Genomic DNA, 26,914 nt, shown 5'->3' on the forward strand with positions numbered 1-26,914 from the left:
ATACACTGGTTTGCCAATTGCACTTGGGGCTACCAGGGCCATCATATTCCCCACTCTCACCTGCTTAGTTTCCTGTAATCCTTCCTCTTCATTGAACGTAGCTCCTTTTTGCTAGCACCAGGGTAAGCATTCCAAAGGGTGGGGTCGTTGAAGGAAAATACAGTTGCAGTCACAGGATTTCCCACTTAGCGACTGCTTTGGTTAGTGAGAGTTGCTGGCTCCAATTATGGTTGCTAAATGAGGATTACCTGCCTTTGAATGACCAGTCCATTGATCTAATGATCAATCCTAGAGTTTAAAAAACTAAAACAATCTTCTATTTACTGGATGTTTATTTGCATACCTCAAGATTTAGTTGCTTAATCTGTACTGCCTATAAAACAACTGGAATTCTCCAGCATGTAGACCATCTGCTGCAGAAATATATATGTTTCTGTATATATTATATATTGACATCAGAATGTTATTTAGTCTTTATAATTTTAAGGCAATTCACATATATGATCTCTTTGGAAATCTATTAGTCCTATATAAATTTTGCTGTTCTTTGATGTTTAGGACAACAAAAACCAGACAAGGACAGCAATCTCCTGAGAATTTTATTTAACATTGCTGCTAAAAAGTATTCCATGTTTTGTTTAATAATTTTATTTGTTTGTGCTAACTCTATGATATCTTATCCATCTGTTATCTATCTCCTTCAGCTTTGGACTAAATATAGTTAGTCCTGGGTTAGCAATAGTAAATGGCACCAGGAACTCAGTCACTAAATGACAGGGTCATAATGCACAAGAGCACATGACTGCATCAATTTCTGATGGCAGTTCCAGTCATTAGGTGGTTTAAACCCAATGTCGCATGATCACTATTTGCAACCTCCTCCCAGCTTTGCCACTGACTGTTTGTCTGAAACCTGTAGTGAAGATTGTAAATGGTGATCTCGTGATTGTGGGATACTGACAGAGTCTGCCAGCCAGTTGCCAAGGACCTGAACTGCTTGTGGGAACGCTGCAATGAACCCAATTTCAAGGACCAGACATGTCTCCTCATTCAGCAGCATTGGAGCAAAAGTTTATTAACCTTTGTATAATTTGGCCTGGGATACCCCACGCCTTGGGTGCTTCTACCTTCACTTACCTGTTGGAGTGGTCACTGTGCATTCTGTGTATGGTAGTCGATTTAATCCCTCTTCAACTACGAGTCTGATCTGCAAGAGAGGTAAAATTCAAATAACCACAACAAAATCAAAGTTTCAATAAAAGCGTTTCTCACTCTTATTGTAAGCAAAATTTGTTTCCTGCGTAGTCTAAAATAAGCTTACAGGTAGCCCTCCACTTACTACCAATTGTTTAATGATCATTATCAAAGCCTCAGAAAAAGGCTGTTTTATGGCCATTATGCCCTTCTTGCCATCATAAAATGTTGCCTCTGCCTGCCCCCCCCCCCCCCCGTCGCAATCACGTGATTGCATCTTGGGCATTTGGCAACTGACTCGCAATTATGATTGGTTGCCAAGTGCTACAAGATCACAGGGGTCATTTCCATTGAAACTGATCTCTTCTAGGAATGGGTGCTTGATGGTTTTAACCCAGGAAAGTTAAGCCAAAAGTTCTTAAAACTAAAACTCTGACTGAGCTTACAAGGGTTGCCAAGTCTGGCCCTTTGCACAGAAAAAGAAGGAAAGACGTGCTAAACTTTTGCTTTTGGAATTGAGAGTGGCTTACACAGCTGTCAGAAAGTAAGGGCAGCTCTTCATCCCCCCCTCTTTCTTCTTTCACCAGGAAGGCAGCTGCAGTCCTCCAGCCCCACCCAGGAAAATGGGGAAAGGGGCATTTTAAGACACTGCAGCTGAGTGGCTGCCTTTAACTTTTTCTTCCTAATAAAGGGCCAAGTGGAGCTGCCTCATGGGAGGAAGAAAACAGCGAAAGCCAATTGGCATAGTGCAGGGCACTGAGGGCAGTTGGGCTGGAGCTTCCCAGGCATTCCCCACTCTTGGAGTGTCCTGGCCTTTGGAGTCAGCTGTGGGCAGCTGTTTTGCACCCTGCTGTGAAGGTTTCCCAGGTGTTTGACCCTGGCGGGGTGGCTGCTTCATGCGGCACCACTGGAACTTCCCTGGCATTTAAGGGCATAAATGAATGGGGGGGGGAGATAGGCAGGTAAGAGGAGTTGTGGGCAGTTCTAAGTGTGAGTGGGCTGCTGAACACCTGAGCTTTGATCATGAGATCATAGGGGGTCTGTAACTTTGGGCACAGGTTGCAGGTCCTTTCGTTCAGCACCGTTGTAATTTGAGTCGTTGAATGGTCATAAATTGAAGTCTAACTGCATAGGACAGCCACAATGGTGGATAAACAGAATATCTTGGAGGATTCTCTCCTTATCTATTGGCATTACTGCTGAACCAATGCAAACAACAGAATAGGTATTTCCAAGAAAACTGGTATTGGAAAATACAGTAATAACTGTCCAATAGTTTAAGATTGGTTATATTAACTAAAAATACCAATTGATTCAGAATCCGTTATGCATTCCTGAATATATATCCTAAAGATTTATGGTTATATAGAAATATTTTACTTGGTAAAACAAGCAAATATATCTTGCCACTGGGAAAAGAACAGTATTTTAAAAAATAGTATTTAAGGCTGAATTGAATTGAATTGAATTGGATAAGAAATCTCACTGAACTTTGATGGAATTACAATATGAAAACAAGGAGCACAGTTGCTCACATGGTGGGGCCCTGGAGGTTGGAGGTTAGCAAGCCCACCTGTAAGACCTGAGTGCTGCTGTGTGGCAGGTTGAGTTCCTGTCATTCACTCCAGCTCCTTTTTGGGAGCCCCCACAGGTATCCCGTGGGCAAAAGTGATGTCACCGGCTAATTCTTTCAACTCGGAAGCACCCTAACCATACCTCTGACATAAATGGGGAATGGGACAATATGAAAACATAATATAATAATGTAACTAGACCATTAATGCTAATGACCGATTTTTAAATAATCTATGTTTAAAGGTGGAGTCATTATGGTAATAATACCATCATTAATGAGCATAACATAGTGCATGAAAAATATGGCTTACCAAACGATCAGCAGAAAATACGAAGTCACCTCTACTGGCTGTCCTGAACAAAAAAGCAGCAAGAAATCAGTTTTATTAAGGATTCAACTTCGGTTTGAATTACTTTGTTAGTTATCTCAGAATATTTAACATAATTAAAGTGTGACACTAGCAACATGCACATTCGTTTCATCTATTATTATATGAGAGAATGTCTAGACTTTACATTTACATCTGATATCATCATCAAGGCCCTTCAACATTAATCATTATAGCAGCCGCCAATATGGTCAGAGAAAAACTCCATCAGAAAGATCTACTGAAGCCATCCTGCTTTTTATTCATTTCTTTGGGTGACAATAAGGAGACAGATTATCTGTAAGCATATGAGCAAAACTCTACATTTATTTTTAGCCCCGTCAAAAAGCTCAAAAATAAACAGCATAGTAAGTTTAATAAAGAAAACAAAATGGATCTTGCATTTCTCAGAGCTCAGTAACATTCCATACCTATGCATTTTATGAAATTAGCTTCTTTTAGTCCTTCTAATCAGATTTTAAAAACAGGGTGGATAAAAATCAATGATTTTTAAAAAAATAAATTAAAAAAAATCAGATTTTTTTGATTTAAATTGGATTTTTTTATTTAAATCAGATTTTTTTTATTTTTATTGAATTTATTTTAATAAAAAACTTTTGGGGTAAAAATCTATCGTAAGATAGTTTTCTATTTAAGATACATAGATAATTTAGTTTATTCAGCACGAAATGGAGCTTAGTTATGTAGCACAAGGCTGTATATTCTGCAACACTGGGACTATCGGTGAGTCAACAGAGGGTCAAAGGAGTAGCAGAGATGATAGTTGCTCTTTAAAAATTATGATTTAAATCGAGTTGATTTAAATCAAGTCTTTTTACTAGTGATTTAAATCATGATTTAAATCGACTCGATTTAAATCAAATCCACCCTGTTTAAAAATCTGACAAAACCATGTCATCATTTATCTTTTTGAAGCCTTTATTCATTATTTTAAGATATGAAAAAAGTTTGCAACAAACAAGCTGTGGGCCATCCTCAAATAGCAAATCACCTTTACTTGTTACCAGTTGTACATGCAGAATAGAATGGAATGGAGTGGAGTGGAGTGGAGTGGATTGGAGTGGAATAGGGAGTGGAGAGTGGTGTGGCATGGTGTAGTATAGCATAGCATAGCATAAGATTCTTTATTGGCCTAGGCCCTAGTGTGATTGGACACACACAAGGAACTTGTCTCCAGTGCGTAAGCTCTCAGCATAGATATAAGCAACAAGTGATAAATCATGATCATAACCATAAAGTAAGGTAAAGGTAAAGGTTCCCCTCGCACATATGTGCTAGTCGTTCCTGACTCTAGGGGGTGGTGCTCATCTCTGTTTCAAAGCCGAAGAGCCAGCGCTCTCTGAAGATGTCTCCATGGTCATATGGCTGGCATGACTAAACGCCAAAGGCGCACAGAACGCTGTTACCTTCCCACCAAAGGTGGTCCCTATTTTTCTACTTGCATTTTTAACGTGCTTTTGAACTGCTAGGTTGGCAGAACCTGGGACAAGTCACGGGAGCTTACCCTGTTACGCAACACTAGGGATTCGAACCTCTGAACTAGTGATGTTTCAATCAACAAGCTCAGCGTCTTAGCCACTAAGCCACCATGTCCCAACCATAAAGTACAATCATCATAAATCATAAGATACAACACTCAGTGATAGTCATAAGATACTAAATAAGCAATCAACATAAATCATAATAGGATACTCAATAAAAACGATCAACATAAAATCCCAATATATAACAAAGTTGTGTCATAAGAAGCTAAGGAAATAGGTAATAGGAAAGATGAGAAGGATAGTAGTACTACTGCCCTACTAGGTGGCTTGACATATAGCTAATCTGGTGCCCTAAGGAGCAGGCTTTACCTTGTCTTACATTCTCATAACTCCACAGATTTCAAAGCCTTGTTAACATTATCAACCTTCGATGGAGTTGCGACTGTAGGTGGCAATAGCGGCAAGCTCAGACACAGAATATATGTTCCCTCATCTCAAATTCAATCTATATTCACAAAGGAGATCTATGCCTTGTCATGTACAGAGTCAGGGATTTTCATAAAAGAAGTCTTAAAAGAATGAAAAACAAGAGCAGAAGCTGTGAACTGGGTTGGGAAAAGCCAATAACTAACACGTGTTCTCTCCAGTTTATGATTCCATTTGGAATCTGAAGAAAAACCAGGTAACTTAAAACAGATAACAGTATTCATTTCTGTAGGCGTAGGTAAAAATATTTTTGCACTATAAAACACACTCCCCCCCCCATTTCCAGTGGGAGGAAATGTCTGTGCGTCTTATAGAGTGAATGTTTCCGAAGCCCCGCCCACTTGCCGGCCCCCACCCTTCAGACGTTTTTGGCCTCTGCGCGCCCTGTTTTCAGCCCATTCCAGGGTTCCGTTCCTTGGCAGAGGCGATCAGCAGCGATACCCGCCTGGAACGGGCTGAGAATGGGACACACGGAGGCCAAAACAGGGCATGTGGAGATCGAAAACAGCATGTGTGGCAGCGGCAATGGGCTGTGGCAATCCCTGCAGCCTGGAACAGCTGATTGGTGGTATTCTGAGAGGCAGATCCAACCACCAATCAGCTGCTTGTGCTAAATCAGATTGCGATAACATGCTGAAACTGACCAGGCTGTTTGCTGCAAAGATGCTAGCCAGATGAATACCGATGGATGCTGGGAGGCAGAGGCAGATTTTTTTTTTTCTTGTTTTCCTGTGCGCTGCTCCCACTATCCATGCATGGGTTAATCCTTCAGTGCTTGGCAAACAACTGAGTGAAAACAAAAGACCTTTCCTCCCCTTTCCGGCTCCCAAGCCACGCCTCTGTTCCCATGATTCCCCAGTCTTCACTCAGTTGCTGGCAAACACTGTAGTGATTTTGGGAGCTCCACAGTTTCCAGGAAGGTATTGTACCGCTGTGGGGATAGTTCTCCCTCTTTGTTTTTCCTTTCCTAGTTTCTTTAATCTTCCCTTTCCTTAGGGCGTCTAGGCTTTTGATTTAATTTTGAATAGATTGGTTTTTCGCGGCTCCTTTTCTCTATCTATTTTTACTGCTGCACGTGCATCAGAAGAAGGGGGGGGAGCGGAGCTAAGCTGCCCACGCCGCCCGATCGGCTGGATCACCTTTAAAGAAGCTCCTTTCCCGCTTTGGTGCCGCCGCTCTCGCTCGCGCTCCCCAGCTGACCGGCAGGCTCGTTGCACGCCCCTCGCTCACCGCGCGCTGCGCTCAAAGCGGCTTCGCGCTAATCAGCTGGGCGTCGGGGCCGGAGCCTTGGACCACGTGGCGCGGACCGCAGCGCTTCCTGGGGAGCCGCGCTGCGCCGAAAGGACAGCGGCAGAAGCGCGAAGAGGAGGAGGGCCCCAATTCAAGCAGCCTGCCCCTACACTACGGAAAAGGCTTGCAAAGGGGAAACGCGCGGCGTTTGGCGGACCCTCGGGCCGCCATTGTGAGTCCGACGCTGAAGACTGGCACAGCAGGTGATCGCACCACGTGCCAGCGCCATTTTGATGGACCCTCGGGCCGCCATTTTGGCAAGTGCCTCAGGCCTACGCCTCCCTCATTTCCAGGGAGCCGGCTACAAATCCCCCCTCCTCTTTCACTCCTCGCCTGAAGGGAGTTCTTCCCCATCTGGGGACAAGCCTCAGCGCACCTCCACGCCGGCCCAATCGTCGCTAAAGCGGCAATGTCTCGCTCCCCCCCGTCTTCGGATATGGAGCTCGAGCTCACCCCCCCACGCAAAACCTCAAAAGGGGGGAAAAAGAAATCCAAGAGGAGACACACGAGCTCGACCAGCAGGGCCGCATCAGAAGGCTCCCTACCCATCCGGGACAGGGACGCCTTAAGGAGGCACAATGCACTCGAGCGGCAGTGGGAGAGAGCGCACAAAGCGACTGCAGGAGCCACAGCCAGAGAGTCCGGGCCTTTGGGACCAGCACAGCCCCCCCCAGGGGAAATAGAGCTGGGACTTTCTTCAGTGGCTGACATTGCAATCACGCCAAGAACCCCAGATGTGACGAGACCGGGACACGCAACCCCCCGTCTCGACACAGGCCCAGGGACCGGATCAGAGGCCGCATTGACTCCTTCCCCAGCCCAGCTGTTTCGGGCCAGGGAGGCAACCCTCACCCCGTCAAGGGCAGACCAACAGACCCAGGGGGGGGCAGGAGGAACAGCCCCAATGGATTTCCAGGCCATGTTCTCGGCCTTCTCGTCGTTCCTCACAGCAAGCATGCAGCAGGCTTCCCAGGCACAGGTACAAGCCGCACCGGCCCAGGCACGACAGCACCACTCGCAACTCCGTCCTCACCCAGATCAAGGGCAGGACTCGTCGTCTGAAGAATCAGACCAAGCGGAGGAGGGGCCTGAGGAGATGGAGCTATCGGAGGACGAGGGCCTGGCACCGGACACCCCGGCATTTACTGGCCTCTTTCGCCCGGCGCTATTCAAATCCCTACTCCACAAGGCGCGGCTTACAACCAACCTCGGAGTTCCAGGGGACGTCGCAACTACTACCCCGCAAACAGCAGGTCCTCATGACGCGCTTTTCCAATCGTCAAAACCACAAAAGGACTTCATCCCGTGCCCTCAGCTCTTTAAGGAGGTCATTCAGAACCCTTGGGCGCAACCAGCCTCCCTGGCAACGCCCAGCAGCCTGGAAAGGAAACTCTACTGCTCAGCCCCGGAATTGGAGGACCTTCTGGCGCTGCCCTCAGTAGACCAACCAGTGGCAACGCTATCCTCTAGCTCCTTGGTCTCCACCGACCCGCTAGACACTCTCAAAGCAGAGGAGAAGAGAATGGAGGGGGCTTTCCGCAAGGCTCATCAGGCAGCAGGCTGGGCAATCAGATCCGCGACCGCCTCTTCCTTCTTCAACAGAGCGTCCCTCATTTGGCTCCGGCACCTCCAGGACAGACTCCCGCCGGAGGACACTAGGCTGCATCAAGATCTTAACAAAATAATAGCTGCCACCGAATACACAGCCGACAGCTCTCTGAACTCTGCTAAGTTCGCTTCTAGGGCTCTAGCCTCAACCATTACCGCTAGGAGGCTGTTCTGGCTTAAGCCATGGAAAGCTGACTTTAAAGCAAAGTGGAAGCTGACCACTTCCCCATACAAAGCGCCAGAGCTGTTCGGAGCGGCGCTAGAACCCCTTCTGGTCGAGGGGAAAGACAAGAGGAAGATCCTCCCCTCGACATACCGGCGCCAGGAGCGCAGATACACACCTTACCCGCTCCAGCAGCCCTTTCGCGCCAGCGCCGGACCCAGGGGGTCCTTCTCTCATCGCTCCCAATACCAGGGAGGAGACAGATTTCACGACAGGCAGCAGTTCCGAGACCGAGGACGACAACAGCAGCCTAAGCGCAACTTCCGTGGAGCCGGCCCTAAGCCCGCCAGAAGGGGAAAATGACTCCGGGCCCACGGGACCCATAGGGGGAAGGCTCATCCTCTTTCATCCACAATGGGCCAGATCGACGTCGGACTCCTGGGTAAGGCGTACGATCTCTTCAGGATTATCCATCGAATTTGCCGGTCTGCCGCCCCACCGGTTCGTCCGTTGCCCAACCCCTCGATCCTCGGAGCTTCAGGACCTAATGTCACAAGAGATTGCCCACCTCCTAGAGGTCGAAGCCATAGAACCGGTCCCGCACAACCAGCGGGGCTCAGGTTTCTACTCAACCCTCTTCCTGGTGCCCAAGAACTCCGGGGGTTGGAGGGCCATACTCAATCTAAAGCGCCTGAACCTGTCCGTTCAATACCGCAGGTTCAAAATGCACTCCCTCAGGTCCATCTTAGCGGGGGTGAGACAGGGCGACTTCCTTCAGTCGGTCGACCTCAAGGAGGCTTACCTCCATGTGCCCATTCACCCGCATCACCGGCGGTACCTGAGGTTCGAGTATGTGGGCCGGCATTACCAATATCGTGCGATGCCATTCGGACTCTCGTCGGCCCCGCGCACCTTTACCAAGCTGGTAGCGGTGGTGGCAGCCAGGCTCCGAGCCGTCCCGATCCGGGTTCTCTGTTACCTGGACGACATTCTTGTCCTGTCGTCCACGCCCGACCAGGCCTCCAGAGATATGAAGATGGTGATGAAGATCTTCCAGGATCACGGTTTCACCATAAACTTTGCAAAGAGTCAACTTCAGCCCACCACCAGACTTCTCCACCTAGGGGCGGTGATAGATTCGTCCAGCGGCCAGGTGTTCCTGTCACCGGAAAGAGTCCAGAGCATCCGAACTCTGATCCTGCAGACCCTGTCGGGGAGGAGAGCTGCACTGTGCCACCTCTCAAGCCTCCTGGGCAAGATGGTATCCTGCTTCGGCATCGTACCGTGGGCACGCAGACATTCGAGACCCCTGCAGTGGTTCCTCCTTCCCTTCCAGCGAACGGGAAGGGCCAACTCCAAGAGGGAAGTTCGTCTCACCCCCCAGGTCCGCCGTTCTCTCAGGTGGTGGACATCCCCATCACTCCTCAAGGGGTCCAGCTTCCTAGAGCCGGACCGCCTGATTCTTACCACCGACGCCAGCCTTCGGGGGTGGGGAGCACATCTCCACAACTTAGTCACGCAGGGTCAGTGGTCGCCTCAGGAACGGCTATGCAGCATCAATCTCCTAGAGCTGCGGGCGATCAAGCTGGCTCTGCGCAGCTTCCAGCCGTCGGTGCAGGGGCATCACATCCTAATCCTGACCGACAACATCTCGGCCAAAGCGCACGTCAACAGGGAGGGGGGCACAAGGTCTCGTACCCTGATGCGGGAGGCCGCAGAGCTGTTCAGCTGGGCAGAGAGACACCTACTCTCGATCAGAGCAGATCACATTTCGGGCGCAACCAATGTGAGGGCGGACTGGCTCAGCCGCGAAACAATAGATCAAGCGGAATGGCAGCTCCACCCTCAGCTGTTCCAAGAACTCGCCTCGCGCTTCGGAAACCCGGCAGTAGATCTCTTCGCGACCCCAGCCAACGCCCAACTTCCCCGCTTCATTTCTCGCTACCCGACACCACAGGCGGAGGACCACAATGCACTACGCTGCAGGTGGCCCAGGGGTCTCCTGTACGCATTTCCACCAGTCCCGCTACTCCCACGCCTCATCCGAAAGCTACTGGCAGAAAAAGCAGACCTACTCCTGGTAGCCCCGAACTGGCCCCGGAGACCATGGTTCGCCGACCTGGTGGCACTGTCCGTGGAACAACCATGGGTGATCCCACCACAACAGCTCGTCCTGTGCCAGGGAGCAGTCACGCATCCAGAGCCTCAGTGGCTGCAATTAGCCGTCTGGCATTTGAACGGGTCATCCTGAAGAAGGATAACCTGCCAGACGAGGTAGTTGCCACTATCCAGGCGGCCAGGCGCCCGTCTACGACACGCATCTACGAGTCATCATGGCAGGCGTTCTGTCGCTGGAGTGCCAACCAGCACATTGACCCCACGTCAGCTACTACTCGGGACATTCTGCGGTTCCTACAAGCTGGTCTAGAAAGAGGCCTGGCCACTGCAACCCTACGTAGACAGACTGCGGCGTTGTCAACAGTCATCACATGCCCGCCGTACCAAACCCTCGCGCACCATCCGCGCATCAAGGAGTTTCTGCATGGGGCCACCAACCTGCGACCCCCCACAGTGCACCGTTTCCCTTCATGGGATTTGCCGCTAGTGTTGCGGGCGCTGACCGAGGCCCCCTTTGAGCCCCTAGACTCAAGCTCGCTGAAGTACCTATCCTTTAAGGTGACCTTCCTTCTGGCGATCACCTCGGCGAGAAGGGTCTCAGAACTAGCAGCTCTTTCAGTCCGCAAGGACTTATGTATCTTCCACGACTCAACCGTGACGCTACGTCTGGATCCCGCCTTTATCCCAAAGGTCAACTCGTGGTTCCACCGGGCCCAGGAGCTCATCCTGCCAGATTTCTGCCCTTCTCCTCGTGATCCCAGAGAAGAGAGGTGGCACACTCTAGACGTCCAACGCGCCGTCCGCATTTACATTCAACGGACCGCTCCCTTCCGTCGTTCAGAGGGTCTCCTGGTCTCATTCAACCCGAAGTCCATGGGTCAGAAGATATCAACAGCCACGGTCAGCAGATGGATCAAGGCCTGCATCGCTTTGGCATATGACCTGTCCTCCAAACCGGGTCCCGGCAAGATCCTACCGCACTCGACTCGCAGCGCGGCCACCACGGCGGCTTGGGCCACACAAGCCTCGGTCGTGGACATCTGCAGAGCTGCGACGTGGTCGTCCCTCACACCGTTCATCCGACACTACAAGATCGATGTGTTCAACTCGGCTGAGGCATCGTTTGGCCGCAGAGTACTGCAGAAGGTGTTGACGGAGGACTCTGGAGGCAGTCAGCTTCCCACCCAGGGAGTTTAAGCTTGGGTATATCCCATGCATGGATAGTGGGAGCAGCGCACAGGAAAATGGACGTTGTCTTACCTGAACGTCCCTTTTCTGGGCGCTGCGTACACTATCCATATCCCACCCGTTAGGGCTGACTGCCCCTGCTTATGACTGAGACTAGCTCTTTTTTTCCATTACGTTAATTCGAGTTAATAAAGTTGAGTTTTTAAGTTACTCATAGTGTGGTTTCTTGTCTGCTGCGCCTTCGTTCAGACTGGGGAATCATGGGAACAGAGGCGTGGCTTGGGAGCCGGAAAGGGGAGGAAAGGTCTTTTGTTTTCACTCAGTTGTTTGCCAAGCACTGAAGGATTAACCCATGCATGGATAGTGTACGCAGCGCCCAGAAAAGGGACGTTCAGGTAAGACAACGTCCATTTTCCTCACCAAAAGCTACCGTATTTTTCGGTGTATAAGACGCACCGGAGTATAAGACGCACCTTAATTTGGGGGGAGGAAAACAAGGAAAAAAGTATTTTACCTCTGCCTACCAGCATTTAAGGTGGCGCCGCCCTCCTCCTCCTCCTGCAAGCGAGAGGTGCAGGGACTACTTGCTTTCCCCCAAAGAGACCCCTCGCATGCTCTGGGGGGAGGGACAGAGCACAGCCTGAGGAACAAACCTCTTCGGGATGGTCTGGGAGGGGGGAATCTGCTCTGCAGCTTCGGGGAACAAGGCAGGTGCCACGATTTGCGGCTGGTCACCCCTCTGGCCGCGCTGACTTCACTCCCCAGCAATGTGAGGAGCCGCTGCTGCCACCTAAGCCCTCTCTGTGCCCAGGAGCCAAGCCGAGCTGAATGTGAGCCCCTAAAGGGAAACATTCCTCCTTTCCAGCCATCGCTGCCCAGATTCCCCAATGCAATTCTCAAGAGTCGCGCTTCAGGTGGCGGCCAGTTCCCCTGCAATGTGCAGTGGGGAACTGGGAAGTGCTTTGGATTCGGGGAGGAGATTGTAGCGCTGCCGCCTGAAAGTGTTTTTCTGCACATTGCAGAGCCTTCGTCCTTCTTCTCAGCAGACTCAACTTATCTTTCCTCCTGGCCAGATCCACCGCCTGAAACACGGTGCACTTTTTTGGTCTCTGCACACCCCATGTTTGGAATCAGGAAGGGGATCGCGGGTTTGAGTGGCGGGGCTACATTCAGCGTATAAGACGCACCCAGATTTTCACCCCCTTTTTGGGGGTAAAAAGGTGCGTCTTATACACTGAAAAATATGATAGGTGTGTCTTACGGTCTGGAGCATCTTATAGTGAAAAAAATATGGTAATTAGCAGGATTCCATATTACACTGATTTTTTTTTTTTTTACTGTGTGGTGCTGATTTTTCCATTTCTCTCCTAATTATAAATTTGAGCTTTATGTCCAATTTACATAAAACTCACAATGTGTACAAGTTTATTAATTTTATTAAAATACATTTTTCCTGGATAATTTGACTCCTGTTTCAAATGCCTCAGGAGAGAATTTGCAGTAGACCAGTGCTATCGGCCCTGCAAGGTAGGCCAGACTTGAATACCAAAGTCATGTATACTAAAGCTACTTTCATTATACAGTTACAGTAATAGAATCTTGTAACTCTGGAAGTGCCTCTCCCTTCCATGCCTTTATCCAGTCTCAGATGCTTTCTCAAATTCCATTCCTGCTTTGGATTCTTATTTGACTGTTGCTTTGGTTGCAGCTCTTCCTCTTCTTCCTCAAGATTATTCCCACAGCCCATTACAAGCATCATCTTGTGTTCTGTCCAGAGCATCGCATTATCTATTTTGCAGTTTCTCTTTACTCACCCTGACTATTTGCATTTAACTCTGTAAACAGGGATTTCTGCATTTAAAAAATGCGAAATTGTGAAATTGATTTATTTCCCAAGGAAGAGTTAAATTCTCTAGTCACTTGCCAGAGTTTGCATTAGAGCCTTTTTTTTCATTAGTACCTTTTAATTGCCAATGGGACAGCACAGGTTGTAAGAGCCACCAGATCTTTCACCCATAGCAAGGTAAGGATGTCAGGAAAGGCACTGATTGGTGGTATTAACCAACCCACAGCAGGAGCCAGAACAAGGGGTGAATATTCGGAGGGTTCCCAAAAGACGTTGGAGAACTCCAACATACCACTCTATAGGCTGAGCCAATCTGCTACATACGGAATCTAACTAAATCATTCTCCTAACATAATAACACAATGGTAAAAAAAAAAATGCAACAAATTGTTTCAAACCTGGTTCTTATGCTGGCCAGTTGGCTAGAGGCGGCTTTCAAAGTGATACTATATGTATCTAGTGCTGGGGAAATTAGAAGATTCAGGCAGTTCAAATGAATATAAAGATTTATTGCAAGTTTAAGCTCTCGACAAGAGTCTGAACTACTAAGGGTTGAGGGAAAATAGATAAGAAAGGCATTCAAGGTGGGCTGGATTTAGATGGGTGCAGGGACTCATGACTTATGATTTGTTTGACCCCTCCCTCAGGCTCAGCCTGGTCCTCTCCTACACTACAGGTAGTCTTCGACTTACAACATTTAGTGACTGATCAAAGTTACAACAGCACTGAAAAAAGGAACTTATGACCATTTTTCAGTTACCGCCTTTGTGGCATCCCTCTGATCATGTGATCAAAATTCAGATGCTTGGCAACTGGTTCTTACTTATGACCATGGCTGTGTCCCCAAGGTCATGTGACCACTTTTTGCGACTTTCTGATAAGCGAAGTCAACGGGGAAGCCAGATTCACTTAACAACCATGTTACTCACTTAACAACTGCAGTGATTCACTTAACAACTGTGGCAAGAGAGGTCGTAAAATGGGGGAAAGCTCACTTAACACATTTTCACTTAACAACATAAATTTTGGGCTCCATTCTGGTTGTAAGTCAAGGACTACCTGTATCTGGTCCAGGATTCCTTGCTTCCTACTCCAGACTCCCCACCACCCACCTTTTTAACATCTGTTCTCAATTGAAGCAAACAAGAAACCTGGGCATTATAACAAAGAACAATTGTAATATTGATTCTGACAGACCTAAAGCTTAAATCTGATTCATTAAAAAAAAGCAGAGTCAGTTTTCAACCGAAGTAAACAGAATTTTTATAGAAGTGTTAAGTAACCTAAAACAATTATCGGCAGAACAGAAACATAAAGAATTCCCCCATGTTTGCATTCAGTTAGTTAATTATGGATTTCACTAATAGACACATACTGTTCGGAGCTGCTTCTATGGAAACCAGCTCCCAAAATCAGCTGCCCCAAATCTCCGTTTTTATTGTCAACTGCGGCACTGTTACCATTAGCCTTGAAATCAAGCAAACCAACCTCTGCCCAAATATTTTGTGAAATTTATTCTCCTCAAAAAGTTCAACATACTGATATAAATAAGAAACACTAGTATTTATTTATTTATTGAACACAGACACCTTGGGTGTTGGGCAGCTAAAAACGACACAGAAACACAATCCAAAGCATCAACGGTAGTGAACTCAGGAACAAACACACCTTACTTGTATCAGAGCTCCTACGAGCACATTGACTCCAAGGCCTGGGAGAATAACCAAGGTCTTCACATTCCTGGGAAGCCTGCCTGTATCTCCAGGAGGACATTTGATCCACAAGACAGGTGCCCTGAGAAAGGAGGCAGTCTTCCAAGGACTCAACGGCAGGCAGAAATATTTGGAGAGGCAGCCCCACAAATAACCTGGCTCCATCCCATGTAGGGCTTTGAAGATGACAAGCAGGATCTTGACCTATCACCTTCTCGGTGACCTTTGTCAGAAAGGCAAGCATAGAGACTAAATGAACATCGTTTAGTACTGCTAGTTTCAAGGATGGCCTCCCAGAAAAACATCCAGCTGCTGTTACTTGCCTACAATCCTTTACTGGCTTCCTGAACCCTGAATCTTGGAATCTTGAATTTGACCTCTAGCTCCTATAACTCTAGTCGGAAAAACAGGCATTTAGCAATGTTGTTGCACGGTTGATGGTTCTCTACGGGTGCTGCGTCATTGTCATTCCAGACCACCAAACCTCCATTGGCAGCCCGACATGCTCCGGCTGCCTAGCTGAGCACACCAACAGAGAGGGGTTGCTCTCTGCTCATCACTAGGATTGCCACCACCATTTTTTCTGCCACATCAGGATAAAAAGCTAAGGGCATGTTCCACAGTAGCTCTGTAGACTGGTTCCACATCCCTCACCCATTACCTCAAAGAACTGTCTGCAGCATACTGAAATCCTCTAACGTCCAACAACAGCACGAGATGCCCGACGGGGAAAAAGGTAATATTTTAATAATTAAAATTGTAGTTTATTGGTTAAAAGGTTGGACTAGAATCCAGAATACACATGTATGAGACTACTAGCAGTTATGAAAACTCACTGTGTAACAGTGGGCTATTCATTCTCTCTCAGTTCGGCTATTTTGCAAGGTTGTCTTTGTGGGAATAAAATGAAGAATTGGAACGAAAGATAGGATATAAATCTAACAAAACAGTACGCTGAAGAATTCTGGAGTGATTGCCTCCTGAATTAATAATGGATTGAGCCTATTTAACCAAAAGTGCCAATTATGCAAAACCAATACAATCTTTGCTCTTTTGTGCACATTACCAAGTGAAGAATTGAATTCACTGCTTAAGTGATTTGATTTCTTTTTTAGAATAGAATAGAATTCTTTATTGTCCAAGTGTGATTGGACGCACAAGAAATTTGTCTTAGGTGCATATGCTCTCAGTGTACATAAGGAGAATAAAATACATTCATCAAGAATAAAAAGATACAACACTTAGTGATAAGCAAGGTTACTAATAAGCTATCAAATCGTACTAGGAATTTCAAAAGACTTGCTCCATTCCACATTTTTGTCAGGGGATGCCAATTTTTTTAAATATTTCTTTTGGGATTTTTAGTTAGCACTAGGTTTTTTAATAACAGATATAACTTTTTCTGAATCCGTATTTCCTTAATTTAATATGTACTTCTAGGGAACGATTTAGATTAGATAAACATATAGCAAGAAAATTGTATTTCTGCTTCTGTACCAACTGCATCTGCTTTGAAGAAAACACAAACACAGGGAAAAAACGCCAAATTGTTTGTACCGTATCTACTTCGTTCTGTGATTACCAATTATAAATACATTGTTTCTTGACAAACTGACTTGCCCATTATACCTTTACCTGTAAAGTCCAGTTATATGAGAAGAGTGGAGTATTTTAGGATGTACATTCAGTTTATGCAGTTTATAGGTCTAGCCAGGTTCAGTGAGATTTATTGTATTCACATCTTACCTTTTCACCTGAGAAATATATTCAGGGCAAGGAGCAGAAAGCAAAATGTACAAGCAAATTAAGACCATAGTTGTAAGTACTTGAGACACTGAATTTAAAAGACATGTGAATTCACTCAAAATGTTGCACTCAAGAAATGAGTACTGAAATCCTTTGTATAGGTCTCTGCAAATGATGGAATACCCTAAAGGGCCTTTGCTGAAGATATTTAACAGCTGGACAGTTTCATAACCAGCTGTTTTCATACTGGTATGATCTGATCATTGTACTTTGCTCTGCACTTTGGATGCTGCATATTATGTCCACAGCTATTTCCAAATGCTTTCCAAGATTAACTCATTATAGAGCACATGGAGGTTCATCATCACTTAAAGGTGTTTTTGCTACAAATGAAGCCAATACATGAATTACTGCAGCTAACACATTAAATAATGGGATAGGCATATTCTATGCCACCTCCCTAGAAATTTTGTCAGTATAGGGCCAATTACTTATCTAATTTACATTCTACTTTCCACTCAGTTAAGTAAAAAGCTCAACTGGGTATCTTAGGCCAAACAATTATTAAAAGTAGAAAATAGAGAATTAAACCAATGCAAACCTTAATTAATAATTAAAAGTGTAAAGAAATAGGAAGGTAATGTTACTCTTTTGAGGAAGGCACAAATTCCCTACCTCTAGAACTGACTAAAATCTCTATGGAATTGGCTTAATTTTCTATTAACCAATAGCATATTTATCACTCAGAATTAACCTTCAACATGGTTGTCATCAACCCACTGTCAAATCCAAACTATTTCTATGGATTCTAATTGTAGTCTTAAAATAACATGTCAAAAAGCACTCCGTTGGATGTAAACCACATATTGGTTTCACAGAAATATTAAAAGGCATTGGGACACAACCAAACCGTATGAAATTCTATGACCAACAGCAGATTTCTAGAGCCATGGTACAAAACAATAGCCTCAAAAAAAGCCCCCTATTAAAACTTCATGATAGCAGGACTAGAATCCCAGCATTTCAAACCTCTGAAATTGAGCTCAGGAAGGCAATTCAAAAGAATATCATAATCAATACTACCAATAATTTCACAAATCTTGGTTGCTAGCAATTTCTAACACAATGTCCCTAAATATTCTGGTCCACAACTTTAATCACACCTATGCATCCTGGCCAAAAGCTGACTTACAATGCTAAAGCATCTATATAAGAAAGCTTTTGCTAACAATTGTCTGAAAACAAAATCTCATTATTAAGATATAACTAAAAATTCTGCATAATCTCTGATCCTTCAGCTTCTTCTGGCAGGATGGGGAGGGCGGGCATCAATGGCTTTCTCAATAGACTCTGTACTCTGATATAATCTCCCTTGATTGTGGGTCATATGTGAAAAGTATTCCATGGGAATACTTCCTACAGCAGCTGCATGAAATCAATTTAACTTTCTCTCTCTGACTAGCACAAATTTTATCACACTGCCTCCAGAATTGTAAAAAGCAAAACACAGCTAATGGCCATCCATTTGGTTTGTGTTTATTAACTCCTAGAAGAGGCTCTTTGTATGCCACGTCTGGCAAGAATAAAGGGCACGGCTTTTAAAACATCCTGCTTGGAATACACACATCAAAGGGATAATACGGAATTTCATTTTAAAAGAATTGAAGTAAAAAGTACACAAATACACACATAACACATTTGCAAACAGATGGGGACACACAGAGAGCACTCACCAAAGTGCTACTGGAACATGATCACCACACTCAACATTCTTTGATTCTACTGTTTCTGTAGTGACTCAGCCTAGTCCAATTCTACATCTTTTTTAGAGAAGTCTGCCTCTTACTCTTCCTAACTGTATTTCATATTCTCCTTTCTAGCCCTGTAATAGTCCAGGATAATGAGCTGTTATTCTCTACTGAATAGTAGAGAATCGCCCATTTGAAATTTGCTTCAAGTATTCCATTATTAAGCATCTACACTACAGTACTGATTTGGGGGAGGGGGGAGCAATAATTCTGGAACATTACTAGCATTAAACTTTAGAACAAATGATATATACTAATGTAAATACTTTGAGGGTAAAATATTAATCTTCCATCAAAACAAATAATTGAGATCATTCATTACACCAAAAAAAAAAAAAACCCAAAAAACCCCATTCCTACAGGATATTTTCAGAAGTTCTGCACCTGCTTACATGCAGTATTCCTTATCAGCTTGATAACACATCCACATGGATTCTTTTTTACATCAGCCTCTTTCTCCGCTTTTCTGTGCCATAACACACATTTCTCTAATGATGCAACACAAAGACAGTAGCAGACTGAACTTAGAAAAATGCCCTTTGGTGAGAGACAACTTTCCATATTAAGGATTTCACACTTTCCACGGCTGCTTTCTGCATCGTTTGAGTTATACATTAATGAATCCTTCAGCACATTAATCGTACAACATATTCTAGATATTTAAAACTATAAATGTTTCAATACTAATAGGAAATAATTTGAGTGAGACATTTTTATAACAGGATTACACTGCTCCTGACACAGTGGGTCACTGCCGAGTGAAGCAATAACAAATGTATGAAGTCAGCGAAAGCAAGCAATAATTCTACTTGCCCTGGAGCATGCAACTAATCAGGAGGCTGCCGAGTACAATTTGTACACGAGGAAAAGCTCTCGCCGATCGTCTCTTTCAATAGGAAAGGGAAACATTTTCTTCAAATTTAACTCAACTGTCGGTGACAGTATGGACATGCCCATGTGCCCACGTTAATTTTGGGCAGCCATACAGAAGGGTGTTGCCACTGCCTTCCCGAAGCAGGACCCACAGCTGCTCGGTTGACAAACCCAGACACGGTCAGCCAGGTGCTGCCACCCACTGAGGCTTATTCCAAAGCAGAGAGTCAGAACACGGGCAGTTTGGAAGTAGCTGCTGCAACAGCTTTAGAAAAAGGAATGGCTGTAGGCACAACACCATGAGCCACTAAAATAAATCAGGTCAGTGTTCTTTACAAAGATGACCACATCCACAGACTATATTAGGACAAAATATCCCTGGCCAAGTGAAGCTGGAGGCTGACCCTTGCGGAAAGTCTGTCCCCAGCCATGAAAGCTCAGGAGATCTCTTAGGCCAATCCTGCCCAGTTGAGCTCAGCCTCCCAAGGCTGTTGTGGCGAGGAAAGAATGGAATCTAAATCTAGTAAGTTGATTAAATGAGAACCGCTTGATCAGGAAAAGAAGAAAAACAGGAGAAAACTATTGATTCTGGTAAGAGACCCAATGTATTTGGCCGTCTCCACAGGTTAGCAAGAACAGGTAGTCCTCGACTTACAATTGGCCACTTAACAACTGTTTGAAATGATGGTGGATCTCCCCAGGGATATTTATCACCCGGATCCAAAATTCTGATCCTCCCCCTGCCTGTGGTCACACAAGCACACTCTGGGCACTCAGTCTTTACAACCATTTGTAGCATTTGGCAACTACAATTTGAGGTTTTTGCTGGAAATTGGCATTTATTTCCGAGTTTCCGCAAAAAACACTCATTGCAGATAATGGATTTGTATAATGAACCTAAACCTTAAATTTGTTGCAGAACTAGACTTAATCCATCTTTCCCCACTTTTTTTTTACCATTCTTTTAGCAAAGAATGACATGCTACTGATCTTTGCAAATGCTCTGGAAGCCTTATACACAATGAAACTCAAAATGCTTTGAAGTGAAAAAGCTAATGCTTCCACAGGAAGTATATAATTACACATTATGAGATTAACACTGCAATAAATTAGTGAACTCTTACAAGGTGAGAAACAAAGACAAAGCTCTCTGATTTTTCAAATCTTTAATAGTAAAGTGGCATTTATTTTCATAGCATTTTATTGAAGACACAAGAGATCATTTGAAGCAAAAGGCTGTAATTTGCCATTACAGATGGCACTGTAGATCTCATACTTAAAATTTTCTCATGAGTCCTGCAATGCCCTGCCTCATCGTTGTCCAAGAGCATGCAATGATCTTGTTTCAAAGCTTTTACTGTATCCTATTTGTGTGCTTTCATGTTTATATTTCTGTATTGTTTATCATGATTGCATGTTATTTTGACTGCAAGATACCATCAGTATAAGAAATGGATAGAAATCACCTTATCTACATAAGGGAATAGAAACAAGCCACTGATCTTAATGTAATTCTTTCTCAAGTACACTTCAGATCTGAGCCAGCAAATATTTTTCTGTACGTTGGAAGAATCAGCTTTGGCAATCTTAATCATCTATTTTGCCGAGTGCTGTGAATATGACCCTAAACAATTAAGAACCTGAAACATTACTGTAACCTTAGAGTCAAATCCAAATTTGTAGAACAGTTTTTTTAGGACTGATGTTATACAGTCTCAAAAATGACTTCTCCCTGTTAAACATACCTAACTCCCTCAACCATTCATCATATGATTTGGCCCCCAGACCACTTATCATTTTTGTTGCTCTTTGCTGCACTCTTTCTAGGGTCTCAGTGTCTTTTTTGTATTGTAGCAACCAGAATTGGACACAGAATTCCAAGTGTGCCCTCACTGGTGCAATATAGAGATACTATCACTTCTTGTGATCTTGATGCCCTCTGTTGATGCATCCTAGGACTGCACTGGGTTTTTTGGTAGCTGCAGCACACTGCTGACTCATGCTTAAATAGTGGTCCGCCCTCCTCTCACAGTTACAATTGTTGAGTCAGGTACTGCCTATTCTATACCTGTACATTAGGTTTCTCTTGCCTAAGTGTTATACCTTACTTTTCTCACCACTGAACTGCATTTTGTTGGATAGGGCCTAGTGTTGAAATCTGTCAAGATCCCTCTGTAGCCTATCTTCTAAACTGTTAGTTATTCCAGGCAGCTTGATGTCATTTGCAAATTTCATGAGCTCCACCCTTCTATCCCCTCATCTAGATGATTGATGAAGTACTGGGCCCTAGACGGAACCTTGAGTACCCCACTGCGTGCTTCCCTCCATGTAGATGTAGTTCCATTAACTCTCCCCGAGTTCACTTGTTCACCCAACTGTGAAGCCATCTGGTGGTGGTGCAGTCTACCCCACATTGTTCTATCTTTCCAAAAAGTAGGCTGTGATCGACTTGTCAAATGCCTTACAGAAGCCCAAGGAAACTATATCCACAGTATTTTCCTGATCCACTAATTTAGTTACTTTATCAAAGAAGGCAGTAAGGTTTGTCTGGCATGATTCGTTTTTAACAAGCCCATGTTGGCAGTGGTGGGTTGCCCCCGGTTCGCACCGATTCTATAGAACCGGTCGTAAAACCGGTGGGAGGCCCCGCCCACCGACCCCATCATCAAAATGCTTCTGCGCATGCGCAGAAGAGCGCACGGCCCCGCTACAAACCGGTAGTAAAGGTAAGTAGAATCCACCCCTGGCTTCTAGGGATCGCTTTATTCATTTCTGATCATCTTTTCAAGGAAGAAATGGTCGTTTAAACAATAAAATCCAGATTTCAGGAATTATGCAAACAAAAGGTCATCCTCCACGTTAAAAATATGTCCTTAAGTTTCATTGTGCTTTCTACTGAAAAGTTATTTTTATAAAGCAGAAATTATTTATTTATTTGTGGTAGGTGTTGCACTAGAAAATTTCCAAGACCCAATTTGCAATGTCATATAGATTAGAGGGTATTTCCAGCTTTTACCACAGCAGGACTTGTTGAGAAGTTGTAGAATTGCTGCATAAGCTTGGATATATTTCCCAAATCGGCTTAATAAAAAAATGAGACATTACCTTAAAGCAAGATCCACTCTACTGGTTCAATAATTCTAGAATGAAGGTGTATATAAGACAGTACCAATGTCTATAATATCTACATTCACTGTGTTTCATTTGTTAAAAATTGCTTGATATTAAGACCAATGAAAATGATACAATCCCACCATTTACTTAATGTAGTTATATTTAAAAGCCATAACATCATTTGAACAGGTTTCAACAAATTGCAAAGCAATGTAATTATCACATTAATTATAAAACCAAAATCAGAATAGGTAAGAAAAAGCATCAAAATTATAACACTGAGATGCCCAGAATACATTAGCTATTTATACAGTTATTGTTGGCCCTTTGTTCAAACAAGCCCCTTGGCACTTAGTGAAGCATCCGCATTAGATGTGTGGCATATTCTAGAAGAGCCACCCATCTAAAGCATGTTGCAGAATTAGAAATACCGGTAGCTTCTTTCTGCACAAATTTTGTGACTTGTTTCAAAAAGAACAAACTTCAGAACCTGGTTTATGTGTACCAACAAATAACGAACCCGGATGCCTCTATGTGCTTTAACTACTAGAGCTGGCAAGAAGCCTGAGGTGGAGTCATATACTTTGCTAGTGTGTTGTTTACTTAGTGGCCTACAAGCAAACAGGAAAAATAGGTTTTGAAATTGTTCTGAGAACACAAAATTCTGGCTTCATATTGCAGCTACAGTATGGGTTCTTTTGCTTCCAGCTTCACTAATATTATAATAACTGGGTTAATGCATCCAGCTTCACTAATATTATAATAACTGGGTTAATGCATCACAGTAAGATGAGTTTGTTAACAAAGATTACTAAATAAATCACAATGAGCTTTATTCTATACATTAGGTCAAACCATGTAGCTTTATAAGCACAGTGGTTGAGTTCACAGTAATGCTAAGTCAGGGGTGTAGTGTAAAACCTTTCTTGCATAAAGGCACACTTGAGTCTTTGGGTGGCATGAGGGTCCCCAGCCAAATGGGTGGAGCCAGGAGGGAAAAAACCACCTAAGTTTGATTCATAATAAATGAATTCAATACATTTAAAAGTGTGCTGACAAACATTTGGTCTTTCTCACATTATGCACCCCCATGCTAATCTGCAAGCTAACCACATACAGGTCTGTGCAATGTGTGAAATCCATCAGTCTCCATTAAACAAGGTTATTGCAAGAACATTCATTTCATCTCAAAAGTCTGCCTAGCCAAAAAGCTCTTCTGCATCTACGTACAAAGGAAAATGTTTTTAATAAAAGACAGCTGGACTCATCAAGTCTTACAGTACTATGACAAAACTAGATCGGAGAGCAAGCCAAGAACAGTGAGACAGCAGAGGCGGATTTGCACTGACACACACTATGAACTTTGACGCAGACTTGAACTGAAAGCCCTACCCTGAATGCCTGCCTTTCAGAACAGGCTTCTCTACACTCCTTTGATGGTACAAAGACGTCGGCACTTGCCCCCACCCAGGTCGGTCTCTTTACAGAATAGAAGATGCCTTGGGCCAGCGTCATCTGGTGTGGCTGTACTTTCGTAATACTCCTCTAAGCTGGGTAAAATCTGGATGGATGACTCACCTATCTATCATGCATTTCTGATAAATATTACTCCAAGCATTATTATTACGCAGCAAGAGTTAACATGCCTGTATTTCAGAGGAACTGAACCAAGAATCCACATACGTGTACTCATTTAATGGCTGAAGCATTGCATTGCATGAAGCATGGCTGTCATTTTTACATCATCAGGCTTACCTATAAAGACCCCTCTCTGCTTACAAAGTTGGTTCTTTCTCAAAACATAAATTTAAAAAATTGATGGAAAATAATTCCACTAGTCAGCTGTAATGCTTTATCTTAAATTCACTTTTTAAAAGAAGACTGTAACATTGTTTCTAACACTTTTTGTTTCTTTCTGTATACTAAAGCACTAAAAAGGGAAAAATGAAAGAACTCTCTTCCAGACAATTTTGCACCTGGCACAATATAGAGAGTCAGCCTTGTGTCATGGTGAAGATGCTGACCTAGAAGCAGGAGAAGGTGGGTTCTAGCCTCTCCCTTGGGCACAGAAGCTGGCTGGGTGAGTGAGGGCAGTCTCTCTCTCTCTCTCTCTCTGTCCAACCTGCCTCACAGGGTTGTTGTGGTAGGGAAAACAGGAGGCAGACGTACAGGTAATCCTCAACTTACAACAGTTCATTTAGTGGCTGTTTAAAGTTACGATGACACGGAAAAGTGTGACCCGTGTCCATTTTTCACTCCTACGACAATTGCAGCATCCCCATGGCCACGTAATCAAAATTCAGAGGCAACTGACTCATTTATGATAGCTGCCATTTCTTGGGGTCGCATGATCCCCTTTTGCGACCTTCTGTCAAGTGAAATCAATGGGGACGTCAGATTCACTTAACAACTATCTTGCTAATTTAACTGCAGTGATTCACTTAACAAATGTGGCAAAACTCCCTTAACAAATGTCTCTTTGTGGTCGTAAGTTGAGGACTACCTGCACTTATTGGAGATGTTCGCTGCCTTGAGGTGACGTATATAATATACACAGATGCAAGATAAATTAGATAGGATAGAATAGATAGGACAGATAGGTAGGTAGGTAGGTAGATAGATAGACAGATAGGAAGGTAGGTAGGTAGGTAGATAGGAAGATAGATAGATAGATAGATAGATAGATAGATAGATAGATAGATAGATAGATAGATAGATAGATAGATAGATTAGAAAGATAGATAGGTAGGTAGGTAGGTAGGTAGGTAGTAGATAGATAGGAAGATAGATAGATGATAGACAGATAGGAAGGTAAGTAGGTAGGTAGGTAGGTAGGTAGGTAGGTAGGAAGATAGGTAGGTAGGTAGGTAGGTAGGTAGATGATAGATAGATAGATAGATAGATAGATAGATAGATAGATAGATAGAAAGATAGGTAGATAGATAGATAGATATTACAAGAGCCATCTCTCCTTCTGGAATATCAGATGCCACTCAACTTTCCAGCCTTTCCTTAGTTGCCCTCCCCCTTCCCCCCCCCCTGGAGAAAAAGAGATCTCTCTCTCTCTGCCGCCGGCACCTGCCGACGAAGCCCCGAGCCCGGCCGGCCCTTCGCGTCCTCTCCCCCGACGCCCGCTGGCTGGCTGGCTGGCTGGCTGGGCAGGGCGGCGACGCGGGGCTGCGGTCGGGGGAGAGGCGCTCAGCTTGCAACCCCCGCTCTGCCCGCGCTTACTTGTCGCGGATGATGGTCTGCAGCTCCCGGATCTGGTCGTTCATGGGCAGGAGCTTGAGCTGGGCCGCCGCCGCCCCCGGCCAGTCGTGAAGCGTCGTCGTGGGGGTGGTGGGGGTGGTGGCCGCCTCGGCGCTCCCGTCGCCCGCGCAGCAGCCGTTCCCGCCGGCGCAGCAGCATCGGGTGCCGTCGGCGCTGCTGCTGCTGCTGTCCGGGCTCAGACTGTCGCCGCTGCCCGGGCCGGGGTCGGCGAAGCGCAGCTGCCGAGGCCCGCCCTCGCCGCTCGCCGGCATCCCGGGCTCTGCCCCCGCCGGGCCCACCACGCGCCGGTCGCGGCAAGGCATCGCCTCCATGCGCCGCCCGAGAGCCACGGAGCCCCGCCACGCGCTCCGCTTTACCTCAGCCCGGGGCCCGCGTGCCGGCCCGTGACGCCGGGCGCTCCCATTGGCCGCCGCGCCCGCCGCTCGGCGCCGCGCCGCCACTCCCGCCGTTCGGAGGAGGGGCCGGAGCCCGCCCACTCTCGCCCCCTAGCGAGCGCGCGGACGGGCTCCAGCCCCGCCCCTTTCCGGCCTGGGCGGGAGTTGCGCGGCACACCTGAGGAGCTGCGTCCCGCGCCCGCTCACCTGCGAGGAAGTGCCGTGGGCCGGGCGGCTGCTGGCCTCGCGTGGGCCTCCCCGGAGTCCGTCCATGGGCTGCTGTGTCTCCCTGAGTGGGAAGAGAGTTCGCGCCGGTGGAAAGTTCCCCAGCGCCGTGCTCGTTAAACTACATTTCCCAGAATCCTTCGCGCGAAACCAGGCCTCTTAAAGGGGCGGCTTACATTATTATTACACTGCTCAAAAAACTAAAAGGGAAGACAAGCAGAAGACATCCGAGAAATGAATGAATGAAATAGCCTCATGAAATACTTTGTTCGTTACATGCAGTAGTTTATACACTGCTCAAACAACTAAAGGGAACACAAAACTACTGTAGGTAACGAACAAAGTATTTCAAGAGGCTTATTTCATGCATTCATTTCTCGGATGTCTTCTGCTTGTCTTCCCTTTAGTTTTTTTGAGCAGTGTATTATTGTGGGTGGGAAAATTGGCCCTT

General features: G+C 45.4%; 1 protein-coding gene across 1 annotated transcript in view; it reads right to left on the bottom strand.

Annotated features, from left to right (window-relative positions):
• The window catches only part of UPRT (uracil phosphoribosyltransferase homolog), a 30,621-nt gene extending 4,446 nt beyond the window's left edge, over positions 1-26,175 (bottom strand). Inside the window, exons 1-3 of the mRNA XM_070951962.1 lie at positions 25,826-26,175; positions 3,081-3,123; positions 1,138-1,207 (exon numbers count right to left, since the gene is read on the bottom strand). Coding sequence (XP_070808063.1) covers positions 1,138-1,207; positions 3,081-3,123; positions 25,826-26,175 — 463 coding nt within the window. The remainder of the gene's footprint in view (positions 1-1,137; positions 1,208-3,080; positions 3,124-25,825) is intronic.
• Between the last annotated feature and the right edge of the window lie 739 nt (positions 26,176-26,914).

This window comes from Pituophis catenifer, unplaced genomic scaffold (assembly GCF_029215685.1).
Source record: "Pituophis catenifer annectens isolate HBS135680 unplaced genomic scaffold, rPitCat1.0.hap2 SCAF_11, whole genome shotgun sequence".
Taxonomy (NCBI): domain Eukaryota; kingdom Metazoa; phylum Chordata; class Lepidosauria; order Squamata; family Colubridae; genus Pituophis; species Pituophis catenifer.